Source organism: Chrysochloris asiatica, unplaced genomic scaffold, assembly GCF_000296735.1.
Source record: "Chrysochloris asiatica unplaced genomic scaffold, ChrAsi1.0 scaffold00065, whole genome shotgun sequence".
Lineage (NCBI taxonomy): Eukaryota > Metazoa > Chordata > Mammalia > Afrosoricida > Chrysochloridae > Chrysochloris > Chrysochloris asiatica.
In genome coordinates, this window is record NW_006408583.1 from 12,635,253 (window position 1) to 12,657,884 (window position 22,632).

The 22,632-nt window shown below is 40.6% G+C and overlaps 1 protein-coding gene across 1 annotated transcript in view; it reads left to right on the top strand.

The window, feature by feature from the left end:
- Positions 1-22,632, top strand: part of FREM1 (FRAS1 related extracellular matrix 1) — a 173,100-nt gene that overhangs the window by 17,241 nt on the left and 133,227 nt on the right. The window contains exons 3-6 of the mRNA XM_006864507.1: positions 1,044-1,345; positions 2,990-3,186; positions 16,461-16,784; positions 20,115-20,223. Of these exons, the coding sequence (XP_006864569.1) occupies positions 1,044-1,345; positions 2,990-3,186; positions 16,461-16,784; positions 20,115-20,223 (932 nt within the window). The remainder of the gene's footprint in view (positions 1-1,043; positions 1,346-2,989; positions 3,187-16,460; positions 16,785-20,114; positions 20,224-22,632) is intronic.

Consider the following 22,632-nt stretch of genomic DNA (forward strand, 5'->3'; position numbering starts at 1 on the left):
TAGAATTGGTGACAGCTCTTTTCTGAATGTTTGGTAGAACTCACCAGTGAAGCCATCTGGGCCTGGACTTTTTTTGGTTGTGAGTTTTTTGATGAGCTGATCAATTTCTTCTTTTGTTATGGTTCTGTTCAGGTTTTCTACTTCACTGTGTGTAGGTTTAGGCAGGTCGTGTTTATCTAAAAATGTATCCATCTCTTGTAAGTTTTCAAATTTGTTGGAGTACAACTCTTCATAGTATTCTGTTATATCCTTTTGATTTCCTTTCGTTCCCTTGTGACATCGCCCATGTGGTTTCTACTGCGTGTTATTTGTGTCTTCTGGTCATTATTCTCTAATGCGTCAAATCTCTAGATTCTTTGAAAATACCTCAGATACTGAGTCCTGGTGTGATGCTGTAGGGATAAAGCATTGGATTTCAAGGTCTGTTTAAACCACAAGGTTAGTGGTTCAAACTCACCAGCCACTCCTTGAAAACCCTATATAAAGTTGGTACGAGTCAGAACCAACTTGATGGCACTTAACAACAACAACAACAGAGCACAAAGAGTATGGATTACTGAATACCCATTCTTGTGCTAAGCACTGAGATAGTCACCCCAGCTAGACTGTAAATGACCTCTCATATGGTGGAGTTTCTGAAGACCACAAAGGCTCTGATACTTCAGAAAATCCCTCCACCCTTTCACTCTGAATTAAAACGCAATTCATTTATTATTCAGGCTTGGTCTTCTCACTTTACATATGCGCTCAGAATCTCCTAGAAGTGGGAGTTTGCACTCTTAGCAGTCATTCAATATCCAGATGGATGATGGATTTGAGATCAGGTGTTGGAAAGTAGGTGACTTGGGGGAGAGGTGGCAAAAAAGGAGCTGTCACCAAGGTAAAGAGACGAAGGAAAAAGAGCAGAGAGGTTGAAACCAAATCCAAACTGCCTGAGACACAAATACCTCAAAGGTCACTCTTTACACTTAAAACCAGGTACACAGATAATCAGAAGTGTCTGAACACCAATAAATATTGCCTTTGCTCCATTTTCTCCACAGATTTACTGAAACAGACACCTTCACAGAAACCTTTATCCTGCGGGTCTATCTCCTGGAACCAGACTGTAACATTATCCGAATGAGTAACAATGTACTAGAGGTGTCTGAATTCTATGGCCTGTCCCGGGTGATTGATAAGAACGTGCTCAGCTTTGATTATGGTGGGGTGGCTAACCTGGAATGCACCATCAAGCTGGACCCTGTGGGAACCTGGCTGCCTGCCCATGGCCAGATGGTCCTGGTGGAGCCTGGTCCAGAGGAACCTCGTGGAGATCAGCCACACAGTTTCTTCCCTGAGTCCGGTATGAGATGCATTCCTGATTATCTGGGTGTTTATAAATTGTCACCTTCAAGCTTGACAAAGAGTTTCAGTTAACGAACATAACTTTTAGCTAGTTGAAGAATGTAGTGCAGTGGTTAAAAGCATGAACTTTGGAATCAGAAAGTTGGGTTTGAAATTTGCCTTTGCTGTTTGTTTTTGTGCTATTTTTGTTGTTGTTGTTAAGTGCCGTGGAGTCAGTTCCGACCCATAGCGACCCTGTACAGGGTTTCCGAGGGTGTAAATCTTTACGGGAGTGTGCTATTTTAGGCAAGTTATTTAAGCTTTGAAGGCTCTGTAATCTGGGAAAAGGTCACACTCTTCATAGGGTTGTTAGAAGGCTGGGAGTAAATGAGATCCCACGTACAAAGTGCTTAGCATGATGCATGGCTCCTGGTAAGTGTTCAGTGATAGTTAGCTGTTATTGTTAGTGAGGAACCCTGGTTGGGCAATGGTTAAGCACTCAGCTGCTAACTGAAAAGTCAATGGTTCAAACCTGCTAGTAGCTTCATAGAAGAAAAGTTCTGGAGAGCTGCTCCCATGAAGATTACAGCCTAGGAAACTCTATGGGGCAATCCTCTAGGGTTGCTAAGAGTCGGGATTGACTCAATGGCATGCAACAGTAACAACAACATTGTTTTTAGTCATAGGTCCCTGGGTGGTACAAATGGTTTACAATTGACTGCTACCCTGCAGGTTGGTGATTCAAGCACACTCAGTGGCCCCACAGAAGAAAGATTTAGAAATCTGCTACCATAAGGATTACAGCATAGACAACCCTAGGTGGCAGGTCTACCTCATCCTATAGGGTCAAGATGAGTTGGAATCTACTTAATAGTAACAGATGCATAACTGTATTCTAGTTACTATGAAGCAGACCAAGAAATATAAGGGATTATCGTAATCATGATAACTTGAATTTGGAAAGGCAGTTTACAGTGAAGCACACATTTGCACATAACTCATCTCATTTATTTTTTACAACCATCTGCTTAAGAAGGAAAATATCCATACTAGACATCAGGGAAATGATGCTCAGTAATGAAGTGGCTTGTGATCATCAATCCCACAAGAGTGAAAAATACAATTAGAAAGAGACATGAAGACAGATAGAAAGATACATATGGTTCTCAGTGGATGGGCAAGAGCAGCTTCATTCAGGTGGTCAAAAAACATTTAAGGAAAGATTTAGTTGGAAGACTAACTGGACCTCGAAGGATTAGATAAGAGTGGAGAGAGCATTCTAGTGAGTACAGCAGTCTGGTAGAAATTGTAAGAGGGTGTCATTGAAGCTGATGGTACAAAGGAAGCCCACAGCTGGATTGTGGAAGGCCTGTGAGTCACAGACATACTTGCCAGCAACATCCAAGCATTTCAACACACATCCTACTCTTTGTCTCTCACTGTAACTGTTGGTGGTTGAGGATCTGGTAAGATAACTGGTCAACTGTTCATTTTAGTAAATGTAACTATAAGTTTTCAGAATATTGTGACTAATTGGAGGGTATTTGTGAATATTTCTGGGGTGGAGAGAGGAAACAAATGTCCATGGGAGGGAGGATTTGTTTAGGAAATTGATCATCTGTATGTTCCAGTGGTTGTCTTAACTCAATGCTATACATTCTAGAACTGAGGACAGAACTGAAGTGTCCAGGTGGAACCTGTACTGTAGGACTGAAGAAAGTAGGAAGTCTCAGAGTGAGCTGTGAGGAGTTTCTGCTGATGGGGCTTCGCTATCAACATTTGGATCCCCCTTCGCCCAACATTGATTACATCTCCATCCAAGTGGATCTGACAGATATCAGGAGTAAAATCATATACAAGGTAGAGCTTGAGGTTCTGTGTCTGTGTTCCAGGCTAACCCACAGCAAGAGAGACAGTGCTTTGGGGAAGCTCCTGTTGACTTCGATGCCGGAAGAGTTCCTGAGCTCCCATAAGTGTTACTGTCCCATGATTCATTGGAACTGTAAACACCTATTCTGCCAATAGGTGCTTAACGATAGCTTTTATGTCTAATGTTGGCATTTAACGTTTCTTCTCTGGCCCTTTTATAGCTCTAAGATAATTAAGGCAACGTGGGAAAAATTGGAGTTAGTTACATGCCAACCCCTTTGTTTCTTTCCCTTCAACGTTCTTCAGTTTGACATTTATCCTGTTGTAACACCTTTTCTTTAATACTTCGTTCCTCCTTTGGCTGTTTGTATCTATTGGAGAAAATTAGGGGGTTCACACACCCACTCTGTATGACTATGGGAAACTAAGGGGGAAACTTCAGTCCAGCTGTGGTTGTTGTAGTAGACAATTAGAGTCTATCATTTCAGGCCTTGGGATGGTGGTTGATCATTAAGAAGGACTTTAAGAAAGCAACACCTCCAAAGGCCTTTTCTGTCTTCCAATTTCTCTTCTTTTAAAAATGGTTCATTTCTTTTGGTTGACAATTTGTATAACCATGCATACATTCATTCATAATTTCTACATGAACAGCTTAGTAACATTGGTTACATACTTGACATTATTTCACCATTTGATCTCTACCCATATTGTTCCATCCCCATTACTGTGGGCTCTCTGCCTTGAAGTCCTCAGCTGTGCTTAGACTCGCCTTTGTCAGTTTACAGGACAGTGGATCATTATTTCTAAGAGCGCTATGCTTTAGGCATACTTTCTTTAGCTTCACAATGGCTTCACTGGGTAGTTTGGGATCAAGATTCTACAGTCTCTTTTCAATTCTATTCTTTCCTTCTCTTGATGTCTTCATATTGAAATGATGACAGAGAGAAGGATCAATTTATATGAAATTTTAAACATATACTCTACTGATTCATGCATTCATGTGCTGGTAGAAGATGAGTCAAGATTACATTTAGTAAAAGATCTTCAACCTGGATTCTCACTAGTATTTCTCCTAAGAGGTCCAGTCAAATACCGGACATTACCTCTAGGAATTTATAAGATAAGGTATGATAAACCAGGCTTGTAGGATTATAGATTTGCGATCTGGAAAGGTCTTTGAGGTAAACTATAAACGAGTCCAATTGATCAGATGGATCATTTTGGGGAATTTTTAAAGGGTAGATTTTCAACTATAAGGTAATAGCTGTGGGTATTAACACTGGGTATTATCACTAGCTTTATGATCATGGACTCTATTCCTCAGTTTTCTCATCTTAAAATATGAATACATATTGCTATTAACTGAGATGCTTACATGAGATGGCACTAACAAACCATGCATCACTATGCCTGGCACATGGTAAACACTATGTATGTTTTGCTTGTGGTCATCTAGGCTTGGAAATAATTGATTTTAGCTCAAGTCTTTTATTTTATATTTATAGTATTGACCCAGAGAAATGAACTATCTTGCTCACATACTCGTGTCTCTTTTATGGCTGAGTCAAGACCTAAAATCTGATTTGTCTGACTACAAGAAATTTTCTGTTTGTTCCTTTGACCGCAAATTCTTTTATTGTTAGCTGCTCATCTCCATCACAAAATTGGAGTCATTTTTCATATTTTTTTCTTCTCTGTATTGAGTTGGAGGATGATCTTATTTATAAATTTAGATCAGTTTTATTTGGAGGTGCCCATTTAACTGGCCTTATTGCTTGATTTGCCATTAACTTGTTTCATAGTCATTTTGGCATGTCATATAATATATTCTTTTATAATTATACAAGTAACATATTGACTGTTGTTGTTGCTATTAAGTGCTTTCAAGTTGGTTCCAACTCATAGAATCCCTGTATAGAGTTTCCTAGAAGAAGCTGGTGAGCTTGATACATTGACCTTGAGGTTCAAACTGACCTTATAGTCCAGCACATTAACCCACAGCACCACACCAAGACTGTAGAGCATATTAAAGAAAAAACAAAACGTTATATAAAAGGAAGCACAAATAGATGTATTTCTGCCATTAACTTTAACACATACAAACGCATAGATTATTGGGAGACATTCACACCAGAACTGGTTTTGTGTTGTGGCATTGAAGTCATACTATATGTGAAATTTTGCATCTTGTTCCTTCATTATTTTTATGCTTGTACAGTCAATTTCACCTTTAATTTACACTTTCCTTTTTAGTCCAATGGAGATGGATCTTATTGGATGGTAAAATCTGGGAAACAGGTTTATTCCAAGTAACCAAAATTTTGACATAATTTATTGAATAATTCATGTTTCTGACTGACATTCTGTAATTGAAGCCCATGTATTCTACAGCAGGATATGCATACTGTTTCAAGGCTGGAGTCTTGGTGTGGTTCTGTAGGATAAATACTCAACTGCAAGATTGGTTTGAACCACAAAGTCTGTAGTGCAAACTTACCAGCTGCTCCTCGAAAACATTATACAGGGTGCCTGTGAATTGGAGACAACTCAACAGCATTCAACAACATTTCAAGGGTAGCTCTTTTCTTCTTTTGATTTGTCTCCTTATGGGACAGTACCTTACTGTAGGTCAACCATGGTGGACAGTTTACAACTGAGTTTCCAGACAGACCAGAAAGAAGGAGAAGCAGACTACTTCTGAATGTGTAGCCACTGAAAACCATATGAACGGCAGCAGAACATTGTCTGATACAGTGCCAGAAGATGAACCCCTCAGGTTGGAAGACACTCAAAATACAACTGGAGAAGAGCCACTTCCTCAAAAGCAGAGTTGACCATGGTGGTATGAATGGAGTAAAGTTTTTGGGACCTTCATTTGCAGATGGGGCACAACTCAAAATGAGGAGAAACAGCTGCAGACATGGGATCTAGGAGAATTGGAAGTTGTCAAAAATGAAATGGAACATATAAAGAATGATACTCTAGACTTTAGTGAGCTGATGATTTGATGTTGTCCATTCTGAATCAGACAATTACATGGTTTACTATGCAGGGAATGCCAGATTGAAGAAGAATGGCATCACATTCATCATGAAAAAACAAAAACCATTTCAAAATCTATCTTGAAGTATAATGCTATGTGTTAAAGGATATTATCCAGAGCGGAGACACACAAGAACGCCCAAACTTGCAGATAGTTCCCATATGACCTAGCTTCGATGGTTTCAAGATTAGAACTTGACTAGAGGAAGATAAAAAAAAACAATTTTGATAAAGGAAACAAGTGTAAATTGCTACAATTTGATGAACTTGATCTATACTTAAGGATGTAGTAGCTCAAAATACCAACTGAGAGGGAAGGAGTTTTCACATCAAGTATCAATCCTATCCCCTCTGTATACAGGGTAGATAGGGATGGGCAAGTTAGACAATGGCTACCTAAAATAGGGCGTGGGGGCAGGTAATAAAGCCTTGAAGTGACTACAAGTTATCAAGAGATAATTTAGTTTAAGAGTTTGTGGGGGAAGGTAGAGCCTCCACTGAATAGATTTCATCTTGTCTAGATGGGTCTGGTGAAAAGAGATGGGAATAAGATTCTTATGATTCAATAGTGAGTAATTATTATCATGACTAAATGCGACTGTCACAACTGTAAAGGTAGAAGTTTTTAAACAAAAACAGGGGAGTAGTTAATCTTACAGTCCAGAAACAGAGGACCCTTGGACCATCAAGGAAGAAGAACACTAGCAGAATGTGAGACCCTATCCAGAGAAGCAGCGACACCAGAGATGGAGGCAGAGATGAGAACATGGAGAGAGAGAGAGCAGCTGAGCACTCTAGACTCATGGAAAGAGTGGAGCTGAGTGCTGGTGGCTTGCGGGCAGGCTTGAAGTTTATGCACTTTGGTTGTTTAAATTATCATATATTCCTGAGTGGTTTTATGCACATCCCCCCCTCAAAAAAAAAAAATAACAGAGGGAATAGAAGGAAATACTGTTGAATGATGATGCACTGAGTAGATTGTAATCATTGCAATACATTGATGGTGTAAAATCGATGTTCTCCACGTAAACTATCACTCAGTTCACAATAAAAACTTAAAAAAAATAAAAGGATAATATCCATACACCTACAAGGAAGACCAGTAAATAACACTATTATTCAAATTTATGCACCAACCACTAAAGTCAGTGATAATGAAATTGAAGAATTCTACAAGTTTCTTCAGTCTGAAATTGATCAGACATATAATCAAGGTATATTGATAGTTACTGGTGATGGAAATGTGAAGGTTGGAAACAAAGAGGAAGGATTAGTAGTTGAAAAATATGGCCTTGGTGCTAGAAATGATGTCAGAGATTGATGATAGAATTTTGTAAGACCAAGGACTTATTCATTTCAAATATCTCTCTAAAACAACATAAAAGGCAACTACACATGGGCCTCATGAAATGTAATGCCCAGGAATCAAACTGACTACATCTGTGGGAAGAGATGGTAGAAAAGCTCAATATCATCAGACAAAACATGACCGGGGAATGATTGCGGAACAATCAATCAATTGCTCATATGCAAGTTCAGGCTGAAGCTGGAGAACATTAAACAAGTCTGCCAGAGTCCTGGATGGTGCTGTGGCTTAATGTGTGTGACTGCAAGGTTGGTTTGAACTGCAAGGTTGGTAGCTCAAGCTCACCAACTGCTCCTCAGAAACTCTATACAGGATTGCTATGAGTTGGGACTGACTCTATGGGACTTGAAACATTTACTTATGAAGATCAAAGAGTACAGCCTTCGGTATGGATTGCATCTCAATGTCAAGAAAACAAAAATCTTCACCACTGGGCCAATAAACAACATTCTTATCAATGGAGAAAAGATTGAAGTTGTCAAGGACTTCATTCTTCTTGGATCAACTGTCAACACACCCAAAAGCAGCAGTCAAGAGATCAGACGACGTATTGCATTGGGCAAATCTGCTGCACAGGAACTTTTTAAAGTGTTGAAGAGCAGAGATGTCAGCTTGAGGACTAAGGTGAGCCTGACCCAAGCCATGGTATTTTCAATAACCTCATATGGATGTGAAAGCTGGACAGTGAATAAGGAAGATCGTAGAAGAATTGATGCCTTTGAGTTGTGGTGTTGGAGGAGAATACTAAAAGTGCCATGGACTGCCAGATCTGTTTTGGAAGAAGTGCAGCCAGAGTGCTCCTTGGAGGCCAGGATGGCTAAGCTTCGTCTTTCATACTTTGGACATATTGTCCGGAGGGAACAGTCGCTGCAGAAGAAGACCCCCAACGAGATGGATTGGCCAGGTGGCATCATTGATGGCAGTGGCAGTGAGGTTGGCCAAGGATCGGACATTGTTTCGTTCTGCTGTGCATGGGGTCGCTATGAGTCAGTTCCGACTCGATTGCACCTGACAACAACAACAACTATGGCACTTAACAACAACAATAACCAGAGCCAAACTATGACTTGGAACATATCCCACTTAAATTTAGAGATCATCTTAAGAACAGATTTGATGCATTAGACACTAATGATCAAAGACCAGACAAACTGTGGGATGAATAAAGAACATCATATAGCGATTTTTAGCAGGATTTACCTTTAAAATAAAATAATTTTCTTTAACCTGTATCTTTTAAATCTTTAAAGTAGAAACACAAAGTGTGATATCTTGGCCTCTTCCTATGTATGATGAGTATTAATTCACTTTATCCTTTTTCCTATCAATTGCTCACCTACCAATCTTTGTATATAAATGATCATTTTAATTCTAAAATATAGTTGCTATGCATTATTATTTCTTACATCATCTATCTTTTCTCTCAAGTAAGCATTTTAGACATTCGCCTCCATTTTTGGGGTTGTTAGGTGCCACAGAATCGGTTCTGACCCCTAGTGACCTTATGTACAAAGAACAAACCACCACCCAGTCCTGTGCTAGCTTCACAATCACTGGGGCTCCTCTTCTTTTCCACTGACTCTGTACTTTGCCAAGCACGATACCCTCCTCCAGGGATTGGATCCCCCTGAGAACAGGTCCAACCAAAGTAAGGCAGCCTGACTTCTAAGGAGCATTCGGCTGAACTTGTTTCAAGACTGATTTGTTCATTCTTCAGGAAGTCCTTGAGATCTTTGCCAACACTGTAATTTTAAAGCATCAGTTCTGCTATGGTCTGCTGTATTTATTGTTCAGCTTTTGCATGCATAGGAAGCGATTGAAAATACCACTTAGGTAAGGTGCACGTTAGTCTTGAAAGTGACATCTTTGCTTTTTAACACTTTTAAAGAGATCTTTTGCAGCAGATCTGTTATTATGTTTAGAATGACATCTATTTAGGTCACACTGTTGGATCAATTGACCTCAGCATTCAGCACTAGTCCCTTGTACCATGTTGTTGACTTTTCAAATTATTTATCTTCAAATGATCCTTTCAGTGGCACCGAGAAAGGATACTCTAAGCCTTGGGATAGCGTAGTAGTTACGAATCGGGCTGTGAACCACAAGTCAACAGTTTGAAACTACCAGCTGCTCTGCAGGAGAAAGATGAGGCGTTCTGCTCCCATAAAGATTTACGGCTTCGGAAACCCTGTTCAGGGTCGCTATGGGTCAGAACCAACTCAACGGCACTTTAACAACAACAACAAGAAGCCTGGGGATGGTGTCTCAGTTTATCATTTGCCCTCATGAACCATGCTGTGAGAAGGGGAAGGAGTTGATTGTCATCTTGGTTTCTTGTCCTTCTCTCTCTTTTTTGTTTTGTCCTTCTCTCTTATACTGAATTTAGCTGGCCAGTTTCTGAACATCCAGGATTGGGCTGTAGGGGAGCTACTGGGAGGGTGAAAGAACTTGCTCCTGGCACTGAGGTAATATGATTTCACACTCCCCAAGTCGGAATCAACTTGATGGCACTTAACAACAACAAAGTCTACTATGATTTCACACTCCCTAAGTCTACCAGAAAGGACCTCTGGTAGCAGAATGATTATGAGTCGGACTGCTAATCTCATGGTGAGCAGTTTGAAACCACCAGTGGATCTGTGGGGGAAAGATGAGGCTTTCTGCTCCTGTAAATATTTATAGCCTTGAAAACCCTATAACAGGATCGCTATGAGTCAGAATCGACTCCACGGCACATAACCACCACCACCACCAAGTCTACCAGATCAGATGTGTAAACCAATTCTTTGTCTGGTTTCTCTGGATCTTCTCCATTGTGGGAGGTCTCTCCCCTTTGGAGAGCTAATCTTAGCTTTCTGATCTTTGATGTTGTTAGATGCTGTGGAGTCATAATAACAGAAGAAAATGCCACCTGGTACTGGTCATCCCATAATTGGCTGCAGATCATATTATTGTGACTTACAGGTTTTCATTGACTGATTTTCAGAAGTAGATGACTAGACCTTTCTTTCTAGAAGCTTCACTGAAACCTATTTTGCATCATAGTGACCTACAAGCCTTCAGTGCCAGAAGGGGGGTGGCTCTGCATGAGGTGCATAGAATTGGAATAGAGCCCTCATCTCCCACATGGAAGGTAAAGGTGTTATTACTGAAACAGCACCGTCTCCTTTCTAGTCTTGGGAGGATATGTGTCTAGTTTGATTTACCTGATTCTGAGACTACATTTTTATAGGAGCAGACAGCCTTATCTCTCTCCCTCACAGTGGCTAGTGTGTTTGAACTGCTGACCTTGTGGTTAACTTAGCAGCCCAATGTGTAACTCAGTAAGCTGCCGGCACTTCTTAAGGGCTCCTTAATTACTTACAGTTAATTCTTCCTGAAGCTGCTAAGATACCAGTCTCTACATTCTTGCTGCTGGGGCGCTTAGGTTTCATCTACATGGAGTGTATTTTTTTGCCCTAAATTTTATTCTGTTGTTATTGTTGAGAGTATATACAGCAGAACATGCATGAATTCAGCAGGTTTTCATTTACAGTTCAGTGATATTGATGAGAGTCTTTTAGTTCTGGAGACATTCTCATCCTCCTTTTCTGAACTGTTCTTCCCCCCTGAGGGTCCTATCTACTCTTCTGAAATGCTTTTGCCACTTTGATCCCATAGATAGTCTTTAAAAGAGCACAATACTCAAGGCAGCGAGTCTTTACTACTTATGCTAGATTACTGTTTGGTTTTAAGATTTCAGTAGATATTTTTTTATTTAAGGTGGAAATATTATCTCAGCAATAGCTTCAGGAGTTCATCCACAGTCCATGGCTCCAGAAAATCTGGACTTTATGAAAATTTGAAAATCTGTTCTGCATTTCCCCCTTTTGATCAGGATTCTTCTATGGCATATTTGATGAAAATACTTAACAGTAGCCAGGAACCATCCAGTTCTTTCTGTCCCATGTCAAAGGAAGCAGCTTTTCTTGGAGGCTCTTACCTGCACATTCCATATCCTCCTCCTACTCCTGAAATCCCTTCCTCCTCTGTTCCTCCAGGTGTATAGAGGCCAAATGTTGTACCTCGGCTCAGTTAACTGAGATATAGAACAAAAGCACCAAACACGTCATCAGGCCAATTAACTGGGGATGCCCCGTGACCTTAAACCTCCCAGCCAAGAAACCAAATCCCTTAAGATTGTACATAAGCAGCCTCACAAGGATTCTTTTGTTTTCTTTTTCATTTTTCCTTTGTTGTAAATATATCACATAGCCTTAGCCCACTTAATTTTTCACAGGTGTACAACTTATTGGCAAGGAGCTTTGGTAGCATTGTGGTTACAAGTTGGGCTGCTAATCTTAAGCTCAGCAGTTCGAGACTACCAGTGGCTCTGTGGGGAAAAAATGACGTTTTGTTCTCCCATGAAGATTTACAGCCTCAGAAACCCTATACAAGGTCGTTATGAGTCGGAACTGACTCCACAGCACATAACCACCACCAGTAATTCCAGTAATTGGCTACATGCCGCTACCCTTAATCACTGTGCTTTCCCATCATTGTTTATCAACCATGAAGTTTTCCCCCTCCCTCCAGCCCCTGGTAACCACTAATAAACTTTGGTCTTTGTCCATTTGCCTATTCTGGTATTTTTATATAAGTGAGGTCATACACTATTAACACTTTATTGTTGTTTAGTGCTGTGAGTCATTCAGACTCATGCTGTTGTAGTTGTTGTTAGGTGCCATCTAGTCAGTACTGACTCATAGTGATTCTGTGCACAACAGAAGGAAACACTGCCCCATCCTCTGCCAAACTCACAATAGTTACTATATTTGAGCCCACCACTGCTTCCACTGGGTCAATCCATCTCATTGGGGGTCTTCTTCTTTTCCCTGGCCCTCCATTTTACCAAACATGATACCCTTCTCCAGTGACTGGTCCCTCCTGACAATATGTCTGAAATATGAGAGACAAAGTCTGGCCATCCTGGATTCCAGGGAGCTTTCTGGCTATATTTCTTCTAACACACATTTATTTGTTCTCTTGCCAGCCCGTGGTACTTTTAATATTCTCCTCCAACATCATAGCTTAAATGTATCAATTCTTCTATGGTCTTCCTTATACACTATCCAAATTTTGCATGCATAATTAGATTAGTGAAAATACCTTGGCTTGGGTCAGGCATACCTTAGTTCCCAAACTTCTTTGCTCTTCAACACTTTAAAGAGGTCTGATGCAGCAGAATTGCGTAATGCAGTATGTCATTTAATTTCTTGACTGCTGCTTCCCTGCATGTTGATGGTTGAATGAGCAAACTGAAGTTTTTGACAACTTCAATCTTTTTTCCATATATATGGATGTTGTTTATCAGTCCAGTGGTGAGGATTTTTGTTTTCTTTATGTTGAGGTACAACCTATACCAAAAGCTGTGGTCTTTCATTTTCATCAGTAAGTCTTTTAAATTCCCTTAGCTTTTAGTAAGCAAAGTTGTATCATCTGCATATCTTCCTACAACTGATAGCACATTTGTGTTCATATAATCCAGCTTCTCAAATTATTTGCTCAACATACAGATTGAATAAGTATGGTGAAAGAATATAACCCTGGCGCACACCATTCCTAAGTTTAAACTTTTCAGTGTTCCCTTGTTCTGTTCAAGCAACTACCTCTTCGTCTATGTACAGGTTCCTCAGAAGCAAAAGCAAGTGTTCTAGAATACTCATTCTCTGCAGTGCTGCCCATAGCTTGTCATGATTCACACAATCAAAAGACTCTGTGTAGTCAATAAAGCACAGGTAAACATCTTTCTGGTATTCTCTGCCTTCAGCCCAGATTCATGTGATGGCAGCAATGATATCCCTCGTTCCATATCCTCTTCTGAATCCAGCTTAAACCTCTGGAAGTTCTCTGTCAGGTATGGTTGTGTCCATTTAAAAATTATCTTTAGCAAAATTTTGCTTGCATGGGATATTACTGATATTTTCTGATGATTTCTGCATTTTCTTGGTTCACCTCTTCTTGGAATGGGCACAAGTACGGCTCTCTTCCAGTCAGTTGGCCAGGTAGCTGTCTTTCAAATTTCTTGACATAGACAAATGAGTGCCTCCAGTGCTGCATCAGTTTGTTGAAAGATTTCGATTTGTATTCCGTCAATTCCCAGAGCCTTGTTCATTGTCAATGCCTTCATTGTACTTTGGACTTCTTCCTTCAGTATCGTTGGCTTTTGATCATATGCTACCTCTTCAAATGGTTGAACATCAACTATCTCTTTCTGGTACAGTGACTCTGAGTAGTTCTTATATTTTCTTTTGATGCTTTCTGCATTGTTCAATATTTTGCCCATAGAATCCTTCAGTATTTCAAGTTGAGGCTTGAATTTTTTCTTCAGTTCCCTCAGTTTGAGAAATGTTGAGTGTGTTCTTCCCTTTTGGTTTTCTAACTCCATGTCTTTGCACACTTCATCATAATGTTTGACTTTGTTCTATCAACCTGCCTTTTGAAATTTTTTTATTCGCCTCTTTTACTTCCATTTGCTATAGCATCTCTATGGTTGAGAGCAAATTTCAGAGTCTCTTCTGACATCCATTTTTGGTTTTTCTTTCTTTTTTGTCTTCTTAATGACCGTTTGCTTTCTTCCTGTATGATGTTCTTGATGTCATTCCACAACTCTTCTGGTCTCCGGTCTTTGTTGTCTAATGCATGAAATGTGTTCTTGAGATTATCTCTAAATTCAGGTGGGATATGTTCAAGGTAATATTTTACCTCTTATGAACTTGTTTTACTTTTCTTCAGCTTCAACCTGAACCTGCATATCAGCAATTGGTGATCTGTTTCACAGTCTGCCCCTGGTCTTGTTTTGGCTGATGATTTAGTAACTTTCCTATGTCTCTTTCCACAGATGTGGTCAATTTGATTTCTGTGTATTCCATCTGCCGAGGTTCATGTTCTTTTATGTTGTTTAAAAAAGGTATTTACAATTAAGAAGTTATTGGTCTTGCAAAATTCTATCATGTGATCTCCAGCATCGTTTCTATCACCAAGGCCATATTTCAACCTTTGCATTCCAATTGCCAGTAATTATCAATGCATTTGATTGCATGTTTGATCAATTTCAATCTGATGACTTTGGTAGAATTCTTCAATTTCATCATAACTGGCTTTTTAGTGATCCTGTATAGGGTTTCCGAGGAGTGCCTAGTGAGCTTGAACTGCCAACCTTGTGATTCAAACTGACTTTGCAGTCCAACACATTAACCCGAAGCGCCATACCAGGACTCCTTAACTCCTTAGTGATTGATTGGTTTATTACTCTCAGTATAATGTCTTCAAGTTCCATCCACACTGTAGCAAGTATCAAGATGTCATTTCTCCATCACACTCACTCCTTGGCTTGTGGTTCCACAGGAGGTAGCAGGATTAGGGAATAAAGTCTTCATAACTCCGTATTCATTGAGCACTAGAGTGATTTCTAGTTAGTTAAGGCTGAATCTTGAAGCTGTTGCTGCGTGACATGGAGTCAGTTCCGACTCATAGCGACCCTGTACAGTGTGTCCGAGGCTGTAAATCTTTATGGGAGCAGAATGCCTCATCTTTCTCCCACAGAACAGCTAGTAGTTTCAAACTGCTGACGTTGTGGTTCGCAGCCCGATTCGTAACCACTACGCTACCATAGAAGCTAGGAGCTAGTAATGAAAATGGGACCAAGTATCTCCCTGACTTCCTTCGGGCCCATAGGTGTGCTGTGTTTTCGGAAGTATGGCATGCTTCTGTTGTTGATCGTAATTTTCCACTCAGTAGAGTTATCGCCAGTCTCTTCTGATAGTTCCATTTTTGGTTTTGCTATGACCCTTGAATAATACGAAGGGTTTCCAAAAGTTTGTGGAGAAATGGAATTAAGAGATAATGGAATTTTTTATGAGCTTTGTGATGCCCCCTTGCAATCTCATTGTAATCGTAGCTTGGAAATCAGATGATTTTTGTCTTTGAGTCCTGGTGTGGTGCTGTGGGTTAATGCGCTGGACTGTAAGTCTGTTTGAACCGCAAGGTCAGCAGTTCAAGCTCACCAGCGACTCCTTAGAAACCCTATACAGGGTTGCTAGGGGTTGGAAACGACTTGATGGCAGTTAACAACAACAAAATAACTAATCTTCTTTGAGTGCCTGCTCTGGGCCAGACTTCGGTAAAGTGCTTTCTGTAGGCTATTTAATTTCATTCTCATTGAATACTTGGGAGTCAGACATTCATATCTACAGATGGGAGTGGAAATGAACAAGACAGAAGTTAAGTAAATGTCATGCAAATCTTAAATGCTGGAGATAGGATAATGTGCACAGGTATGTCAGACGTCAATATTTGCACCTCTTCTTGGCCTGGCTACATGTTAGAGTCACCTGGGAGACTTTAAAGAGCCACAAGGTAGGCAGTCCAAACCCAGCAATCAATACTCAGGGGAGAAATTGAGACTGTCCACTCCCAGAAAGATTTACAATCTCAGGAAGCCCACATAGGGATGCTTTGAGTCGGAATCAATTTGATGGCAGTGGATTTGGCTTAGTTTGGAGGACTTTTAAGATACCAGGTTTCTGGACCCTTCCTTAGAACATTAAATTAGGATCTTTGGATGTGGGGCTTAGGTACCACCAGTATGTCTTAAAGGCTCCCTGGTGATTCTAATGTGCAGCCAGATTTCAAATCACTGCTGGATATAGCCTCCCGGGAAGGGTGTGAAAAATGTTAAATGCCATGCCAGTAATGTGTAGTAATGCTACAGCTTCAGTCAAATGGCTTCCCTATTTGTTTATTTACTTATATATGTATTTCGTCATCATTCATTCCTTCACTCCCTCACTCATTCTTTGTCTTTCTCTTTCCAAAGTCAGAGAGTGCGTGGTTGCCTGTCCACATCAGAGCTGGCATTCCCAATCAGATTCCAAGGGCTGCTTTCATGGCCAAGTTTGTTCTGGAAGTGGATCAGTTCATCCTGACCTCCCTGACCACATCAGTTCTGGACTGTGAAGATGACGAGACCCCCAAACCCTTGCTGGTGTTCAACATCACTAAGCCACCACTCCAGGGCTATATGACTCACTTGTTGGATCACACCAGACCCATCTCCTCCTTCACCTGGAAAGATCTTAATGACCTACAGATTGCCTACCAGCCGCCAAACAGCAGCCATTCGGAACGGAGAAATTTTGAGGTAAGAGGGAAGAGAATCAAGATTCTAGCCTAGGTGGTGTTCACAGAGGTATTTAAGAAGGTTCAGTTAATTTTCATGTTAATTTGCATATTAGTTGCCCCAGAAGGGAATCATTGTAAATCAGGTTGTAGACTCAAGAGCCCAGAGGAGCCCAGCAAGTAATGTAAGTGAGCAAACCTGGATGGATGGATGGTTGGATAAAGCCAGGAATTGGAGGAAGCAGGTGTATCTAGGATCAGCTGCAGTTCAGTCAGGGCTGATGGCTGCCTTGTGTGAGTACAGAGACGCACAGTGTGGCCCTGGTTCTCCTCTTTCAAGTAAAGTTAGAAATCTGGAGTTCTTTGTATATGTTCCAATTATTCAGTTTGAAAAACATTGAATGTATAGAGATCAAAGTTCATTAGTGGTTACCAGGAGCAGGTGGGAAAGGGAAGAAAAAGGCACCTCATTGCTTAAAGGTGAAGGAAACGTTTGGAAATGGGTAAAGATGATGGCTGAACAGCATGATCAACAGACAAATGCTACTGGGTTATACATGTGGAGAATGTTGGCGTGACAAATGTTGGTCACATATATATACATTTATAGTATAAAAATATTAAAAATTTTAAATACAGAAAATATTTTAATATATTGTGCCATCTACAAATACTTCTGGGGCAGCATTTAGCCCAGTGCTTACTAGTGTGAGAATTTTGGTGCCTTTCTGTACTACACGACCATTGAAGGTAGATACGAGTTATCTCCACAGTTTTTTTTTTTAATGTTTTATTGTGAATTATGTGATAGTTTACATGGGAGAACATTAGCTTTACTTTCATCCTATCATATATCATTTCTTTGCCATGGTTACAATCCCCTCCATGCATCATCAACCAACCAAAGAGTATACCCTGCAAGCTTACACCCTGGTCATCAGCACACAACCCCTCTCCCTCTCTGGGTCTAGAGTCCCCAGCCACTCCATCTCTTCACATCATCGTCTCTGCCTCCATCTCTGGCATTAGTGCTTCTCTGGGTAGGGTCTCTCACTCCACTCTTCTCTCTTGATGGTTCCAGGGACCTCCGCTCCTGGATTGCAAAGTTATCACTCCCCTCCTTGGTACAAAACATCTACCTTTACATTTCCAACCCTCACAATCAGTCCTGATAACAGTTATTCACTATTGTATCACAAGAGACCTATCCCCATCTCCTTTCATCAGCCTCACCCAGACAGATTGGATACTACTCAGTGGAGAGTCTAACTTCCTCCATACCCTCTGAATCTAGGCTCCCTCTTGAAAGCTTGTAAGCCAGTCACTTCTTGTCTTTGTAGCCCCTGTATTTTGGGTAGCCAATGTCCAAGTTGCCCATCCCTGTCTATTCTTCCACAGTTGTTTTATTATTAGTGAACTCTTGCATTAACTGAGGTGTTCAATTGTATTAGGAAGGATAAGAGATTCCACAGTCTCCTTTAAGAACCAATTTCATTGTCAACTATTTTTCACCGGGAAGTTCCTCTTTCTATCCACCCTGAGTCCATTCCACTGTAGTTTCAGCTGCCCCCCTTTTGGTTTGTTTTTAATGGGAGTGGAGAACAGCTGGTTGCAGTCTTCCAGTTCATAACCCTTCCCAAACTTGAAGACCTATCAGCAAGTTGATTCAAACAGGATGGGCAATTTAAATGAGCAGATTGATACAGACTGGAGTTCAGGTTTATTATGGAAAATGAGTGTCCTGGGGTTACAAATTGGCCTCCATGTAATTTAGGAACTCTCAGCTTTCAACCCCAGGGGCACACGGAAAACTGCAGACTAGAAATGCTGTGCTTACCCTTTGCTTAGTTTTCCTTGACTTCCTAGGGTTAAGTGGCAGCTGTTCGTTCTCTCTTTCCCCTGCCTCTTGAACATAACAGGGGACTTCTATAAAGAAATTTCTCATTATGGGTCCACATTTACCTCAAGCTCACAAATATAACACTCCTGCTCTTCTCTGCCCTTGTATCGTGGTAATCTGAAAACAGAACCTGTCCAAAGGCCATGCTTTATGGTTGTTATTAGAAGGTAACTTCCAATTTCTCAGTGGGGATTAGGAGGTTTTCAGATTGGGTGGCTTGGAAACCTTGTGTAGATGTTTGCTTGTTCAGGCATTGGGGAAGGGACTTCCCAGAGTTAATGACCAGTGAATCTGAAGTTGACCCTTCCCTGGGCACATTTAAAAGTGCATTCTTTAAGGCATTTTCACCTCTTTGGAAAAATCTCAGCATGTTTTATTAGGCTTGGTTTATATTGATATTTAAGAATAAAGTTCTTTAGTAAGTGAGAACAATCTCTTATGGTTCAACCTAATACAACTCCAAAGAGGCATCTTTTGTCCATATATAGTGTCATTTTCAGTTTGATAAGTTATCACCAATAAATCTGACTCTATGATTATTTAGTATTTGCTGATATGTTGCTTTCTGAGTATTATCTTGTCCTTTCAAATGGACCATACATTCTTCAAAGTAATCACTGTGCCTTGTATTTCTTTATTCTACCTCATCCTTCTCTGTCAGCACCTGGTGCACTTACCCATAGTAAGTGCTCAAAACTTCTCATACTTGCATTCTTGCCTCCACCTATGAATGATGGATTTCATGGGAACAAATTAAACTTGGACATTGGAAAATTCATCTACAGGGAGAAATTCGTCAGATCCGAGTTGCTTAACAGTGTTGCCATGATGACATCTCAGAGATCATTGTTTTCTTAGGATGCTGTTTTGTGCATGGAAGTATGGCCTCTATGTACCAGATGCTGGAGTTACCTTGCCTCTCCAGCTCTGAAACCAAAAACGTCTTCAGACTTTGCCAAATGTCCCCTGTTGTTGCTAAATGCCATCAAGTCACTTCTGACTCAGCAATCCTATATAGAGTTTCTTCGGAGTGGCTCGTGGGTTTGAACTGCTGACTTATGGTTAACAGTCCAGTGCTCATCTTACAGTGCCACACCAAGACCCAAGTCGACCCCTGCCAAGAACCACTTCTCTCAACTGTCTGCCATTGAGAGGGGCCCAAGTGGTCTCATGCTGGGCCGAGATTGTCTCCTTGACAAAAGCAAGGATGCTTCTCCAGCACGTGTCGTGTCTGAGTTCCAGGTTAATGAATGATTTCTGGAAAGGAAAATTAGGGAAAAAATACTGATAAACCAAGCTCCAGATTCAGAGATCAGTCTGTCAAAGAGAGATCAGGCAGTTACAGAAAGCTGAATCCATTTGCCTTCCATCATGGTGGACGGCACAGAGAGTTAATGGTACAGCAACTGGCCCTCAGTGGTGGGTGAGTCACTTGCGTCTGTTTGTTTGCAGGTGGAGTTGAAGGTCCATGACTTCTTCTTTGAAAAGAGTGCAACAATCACAGTACACATCTCTATCAGAACAGCAGATACAAATGCCCCACGAGTGTCCTGGAACACAGGTAAACTTCCCTACGGGACGCCAAGCAAGTCACACACAGCAAGGTATCATCAAACATCACAGAGAAGGAAACACAAAGTATATGGACCTGGAAAGTATAAAGACCACATGGGAGGCAACTGAAACAGACAGGGTACATGGCTTTCCAAGGGCATCAGATAGTTGTGTGTGTTGTCTGGTTTTTGTTTTCCTCCCTAGTGACAGGGTGAGAAATGAAATCCAGCATTTCCTTGTCCAGGTGCCTACTTCTTTCCTGAGCAGCCTTTCAACTGAGTGAAGTAAAAAGTGTCTTTTTGTGATATTGAACCATAATAGTTGGGCTGAGAAAGAAAGGTCCCCAACTCACATTGTTGAAGGAAAGTGTGCACTATAATAATCCATTGCCCTATTTTTTAAATTTAAATAAAAAAAAAATTGGTGAACATGTATTCAACAAAGCCTACTTCCACTCAACAATTTTCACATGTACAGTTCAGTGACAACCGTTACGCACCTTACTTTGTATCCCCATTTTCTAACTGTCCATATTGTTTTAGTGTGCTCGCTTAGGCTCTCTGCTCCATACAGTCCTCATATGTACTTTAGAGTGACGGTGACCATTTCTAGTATAGATAATTCTTTAAAAGAACCCAACCCTCAAGGTGGACATAGTTTATTCGATGAACAAAAGTGTTGTTTAGTTTAAAGAGGACTTCATGGGACACTTTTGGTTCAAGGCTTAAAAGTTCTTTCCAGGAACTAGATTCAACGGTTCCTCCACTCTCAGTGTATCCATGTGACTCTGGTTTCCAGTAAGAATTTGAAGTTCCGTTTCACAGCTTTCCCTCCTTTTGATGAAGATCATCTAGTGAAACCTTGATGAAAACTTAGTAATGAAAATTGGCACCACCCATTTCTTCTGGTCTTATGGCAAAGGAGGTAGTACTTCATTAAGGCAGTTAAACCAGCAGTCTGTTTCCTTTTCTGATTGATTCCTGAGTTGTTTTCCTTTGTTGGAGTCCTGGTGTGGTGTTGTTGGATAACGTGCTGGACTGCAAGTTTGAACCGCAAAGTCGGCAGTTCAGGCTCACCAGGTGCTCCTCGGAAACCCTATACAGGGTTGCTATGAGTCAGAACTGACAGGATGGCACTTAACAACAACTTCCTTTGTTGCTTTAGATCAATTGTTATTTTTTGGGCCATTGCCCTACTTTTCAGTTGGTTTGCATGGAAACCAAAATATATAAATAAGAACTTGCTTTATTTATTTATTTAAAACAAGCTTTGCCCTATCTCTCGATTCTAGCGGACTCGTACTGCAGGCAGTGAATATATTTAAATCAAATGCGGATGCCTCAGTAGCATTCAAAACAGTTATAAGCAGTGTTTGTAGGTTCTATCCTGGGGACAGTACCTCACTCAGTGTGTGGTTTAAACCCTCAGATTCCAGTTTCAATGGCTCTCTTTCTGTATGTTTTTGTCTGTGTGTCTTGTGTTTCAGTAGGGATGGGGGACATCAGTTGAGTAGCCTTGATTTATGATTCTGGCTCTATGCCACACTCAACTTCTGTTGGAGGTCTGATCACCTAAAGTGGAGCTGTCATTACATAATCAGTAGATTAGCACTTGGGCGTAGTTACTGCGAACTGTGTATGTGTGGTTTGTAGCGCCCAGATTCCTTAACATAGCACTCTGCAGAGAGCTTCTAATCTGGTTTTGTTTTGTATTTTGGACATCAGAATACTTTTAGAAGTCCTTTTTTTTTTTTTTTGTATTGTGAACATAATGTATGTGCATTACTGAAAATTTGGAAAATAAAGAAAATTAAATTCTTCATTGCTCCACCACTGTGACTAGTTTGCTCTGTATGATTTGTCTAGTCTGTATGTATTTGTCTAGTTATACACAGGGTCACTATGAGTCAGAACTGACTTGATGGCACCTAACAATAACAACAAAATACAAACATGGGTCTGATGAGATGGGCACAAGGAAGTTCAAGTCAAAATGTGGCCTTCTTCACAGTTACCAGTTGAAGTAACCAGCCATGTTACAAGATGAAACAATAGTTGTTGTTGTTAAGTGCCGTTGAGTTGGTTCCAATGTATAGCAACCTTTTATAGGGTTTCTGAGGAGCAACTGGTGGGTTTGAACTACTGACCTTGTGGTTAAAATAGTCCAGTGCTGTGGTTCAAGCAGTCCTGTGCTGATCCATAGCACCACACAAGAACCAATAGGCTTTGTAATTTGGGGGACTGTGGGAGCCCTCACCAGGCAATTCCACCTAGAAAACAGGTGTGTTGTCAAGGCTTAGGAGTCAGGAAAGCTGGGTTTATTTAAGGGAAAGCATATACTTGGCCCACTAGTGCACTGTCTTTAAATATTTTCAGTTTTTTGTTTGTTTGTTTTTTAATTCTGCTCCTTTTCAAAA